The following is a 2,771-nucleotide window of genomic DNA, read 5'->3' as shown; positions in this document are numbered from 1 at the left end:
AATGTGTTAAAGTCTGAATATAACATAATTAATTATGTCACTATCCCTGCCCAGGGCAACTGCTCTTGACAGGATACACTCACATGATGAGGACAACAGCAGAAGCAGTGGTTTGGGGCTAAGTGTTACTTGAGTGCTGATTCACTGAAAGAGGTTTAGGATGTTGGCTGCATTTTCTAAAGAGCACCTAGCAGTTTTCAACTTGTATACTGACTTCCGACATAGGTTTGTTATTATATTTTTGTGCTCATTATTATATCTCTTTTTAGTTTTCCTCACGGGAGAAAAAGCCAATTCAGTATTAAAACGCTACCGAAGAGCTAATGGACTTTTTGAAGAAATCAGACAGGGCAATATTGAGCGTGAGTGCAAAGAAGAAGTCTGCACATTTGAAGAAGCAAGAGAAGCTTTTGAAAATAATGAAAAAACTGTAAGTATACTGACAATATGAAATAAAAACATTCTTTCAGATTTACCTAACTGTTTTGATATATATTTGAAACCTACATTGCTGAAGTGTTTTCATGCTATCATTTAAAAATTACCCTTGTGAAGAACTCTGAAAGGGGCAGGTAATTTATAATATTCTGAGGGTTGGAGAACTACGTTCAGTTTCCTTTGTGTTGGTCTATCCCTGAAGTCCTATTTCTATAAAACTAGGCAAGAATAAGCTTTATCATCTTGGGAAGGGGGTGGATATTTGTTTCATATGAGTTATAGATAACATTATGACTTTGCCAGGATCAGCAGATGGCGTGATGGCTATGTTGCTGGACTTCCATGTAGTCGACTGTGGTTTGAGTCCCAAACTTGGTAGCTTAAACTCATGCCGGGTGCGTGTGTATGCATGCCCAAGATCCCAAGAGGAGAATGGAGGAGAAGGGATTGTGGCGTGGCCATCCCCCCTGGGGGGTGATTTCTCGCTTTCTGTCTGTCTCCCTCTGTCTTTCTGGTGAGCGCATGCGCCCTATAGCAAAAACTTCTCAAAAAAACAATAAAACAAACAAACAAACAAAAACATTGTGACTTTGCCTAATCAGAAAGTATGAAGAAAGCTAATGGATGTTGATAGTGTTTTATAACATTTTATTTCTCATACTAAAGAAAAGACATATCTAGACTTCTCTCACCACTCCATAAAAATCCTCCTCTTCATCTCTCTTTACTCTATATTCCACGCCATTCAAGGAGAGCAGGGATGGGAAAGAACAAGGCAGGGGTATAACTTCTGTAGAAGTGCTTCAGAGCTGGGACTCACGTTAGCACAGGTAGCTACTGTACAAAGATCCAGTCCTCCGCACCATGAAACTAACAATAGATACTAAACAAGTGATGTCCAATGTACTAGAGAGACTTTAAATATGTCCCTCTGGGAGCATTAGGAACAGAAATTTTAAAGAAACGGTGTGTGAACTTTCATTACAAAAAGGCCCAGGGCTAAGAGGAAGGAACTCAAAGAAGGACACAAAGATTCCAGTGTGCACAGCAGAAGCAAAATCAGTTTATAAATAAACTGTGAGCTTCATTGTTGCCAAACCTTATTTGATGTGTGTGTGTGTGTGTGTGTGTGTGTGTGTGTATCCATACATATACATTGTGGTATGCCATTCCATAGCCCATTTGCCCTGCTACCTGCATTCCTGTATTTGTTAAAAGCTTTTCCTTAGCCCCTCCTACTTCCCCACCCCCTGTGCAGTTTCTGGTATCTATAGTTGTTATTTTTATCTTTAATTGGTTACATTTCTGCCATAGAGTGCAGATATTCGATATATATTGAGTGAGGACGTAGTGTTTGTCTTTCATAGTTTGGCTTATTTTACTTAGCATACATCATATAGATTTAATGACTTTGTATTGAAAAACAGGATCTCATTGTTCTTTATAGCTGATTAGCATTCTGTTGTGTATATATGCACATATTTTTTAATATCTAGTCATCAGTTGTTGGACACTTAGATCAATTCCATATCTTAGCTATTGAAACATTTCTGCAGGGCCACCAGGTGGCATGGTGGCTAAAGCACTGAACTCTAAATGGCCGACTGCAGTTCAAGGACTGGACCTAGTGACTTGAAGAATCACACTGGCTGTGTATGTGTATGTGCTCAAAATTACATGAAGATAATGGAGAAAAAGGAATTGTAAAATGACTGTCTCTCCAGGGGATGATTTCTCACTTCCTCTCTCTCTCTCTGGCATGCAAAAAAAGAAAGAAAGAAAGTAAACAGTGCTGCAATAAACTTTGATGTGCAAGTATCTTTCTGGCTGATTTCCTGTCCTTTGGGTAAATACCCGGAACTGGGATTATTATGTCGTGGTAGTTCTATTTGTAAATCTTTGATGAACCTCCATATTGTTTTCTGCAATGGCTGTACTACATTACATTCCTGCCAACTGCAGGGAGGTTCCCTTTACAACTACCCAGCCTTGTCATCACTTGTTTTTTGTTTTTTGTTTTTTTTTGTCATAGCCATTCTGACTGAGGTTAGGTGATACTTCATTGTCATTTTGATTTGCATTTCCCTTATAAGAGATGTTGAACCTTTTTTCATATGCTTTTTTTAAAAAGAAAAAATTAATTTTAATTTGTTTTATATATCCAATTACATATGTCACTTAGCTTGTAAAGTGAATGTGCCAACATGAATACATTTCTCATCGGTCCAGTTGTGGATATTATACCCTTTATCATCAACAGATAATAACTCATTTCTTTGTCCCATAAATGTCTTACCTCTCTATTTTTCTCCTTAATGTCTTTTTTTTTTTTT

The 2,771-nt window shown here is 37.7% G+C and overlaps 1 protein-coding gene across 1 annotated transcript in view; it reads left to right on the top strand.

Annotated features, from left to right (window-relative positions):
- LOC102497264 (transmembrane gamma-carboxyglutamic acid protein 1-like) overlaps window positions 1-2,771 on the top strand; it is a 95,772-nt gene that overhangs the window by 81,743 nt on the left and 11,258 nt on the right. Inside the window, exon 3 of the mRNA XM_014583702.2 lies at window positions 270-430. Coding sequence (XP_014439188.1) covers window positions 270-430 — 161 coding nt within the window. The remainder of the gene's footprint in view (window positions 1-269; window positions 431-2,771) is intronic.

Source organism: Tupaia chinensis, unplaced genomic scaffold (assembly GCF_000334495.1).
Source record: "Tupaia chinensis unplaced genomic scaffold, TupChi_1.0 Scaffold144599_1, whole genome shotgun sequence".
NCBI lineage: Eukaryota > Metazoa > Chordata > Mammalia > Scandentia > Tupaiidae > Tupaia > Tupaia belangeri.
This window is presented reverse-complemented; position numbering and strand designations above follow the sequence as displayed.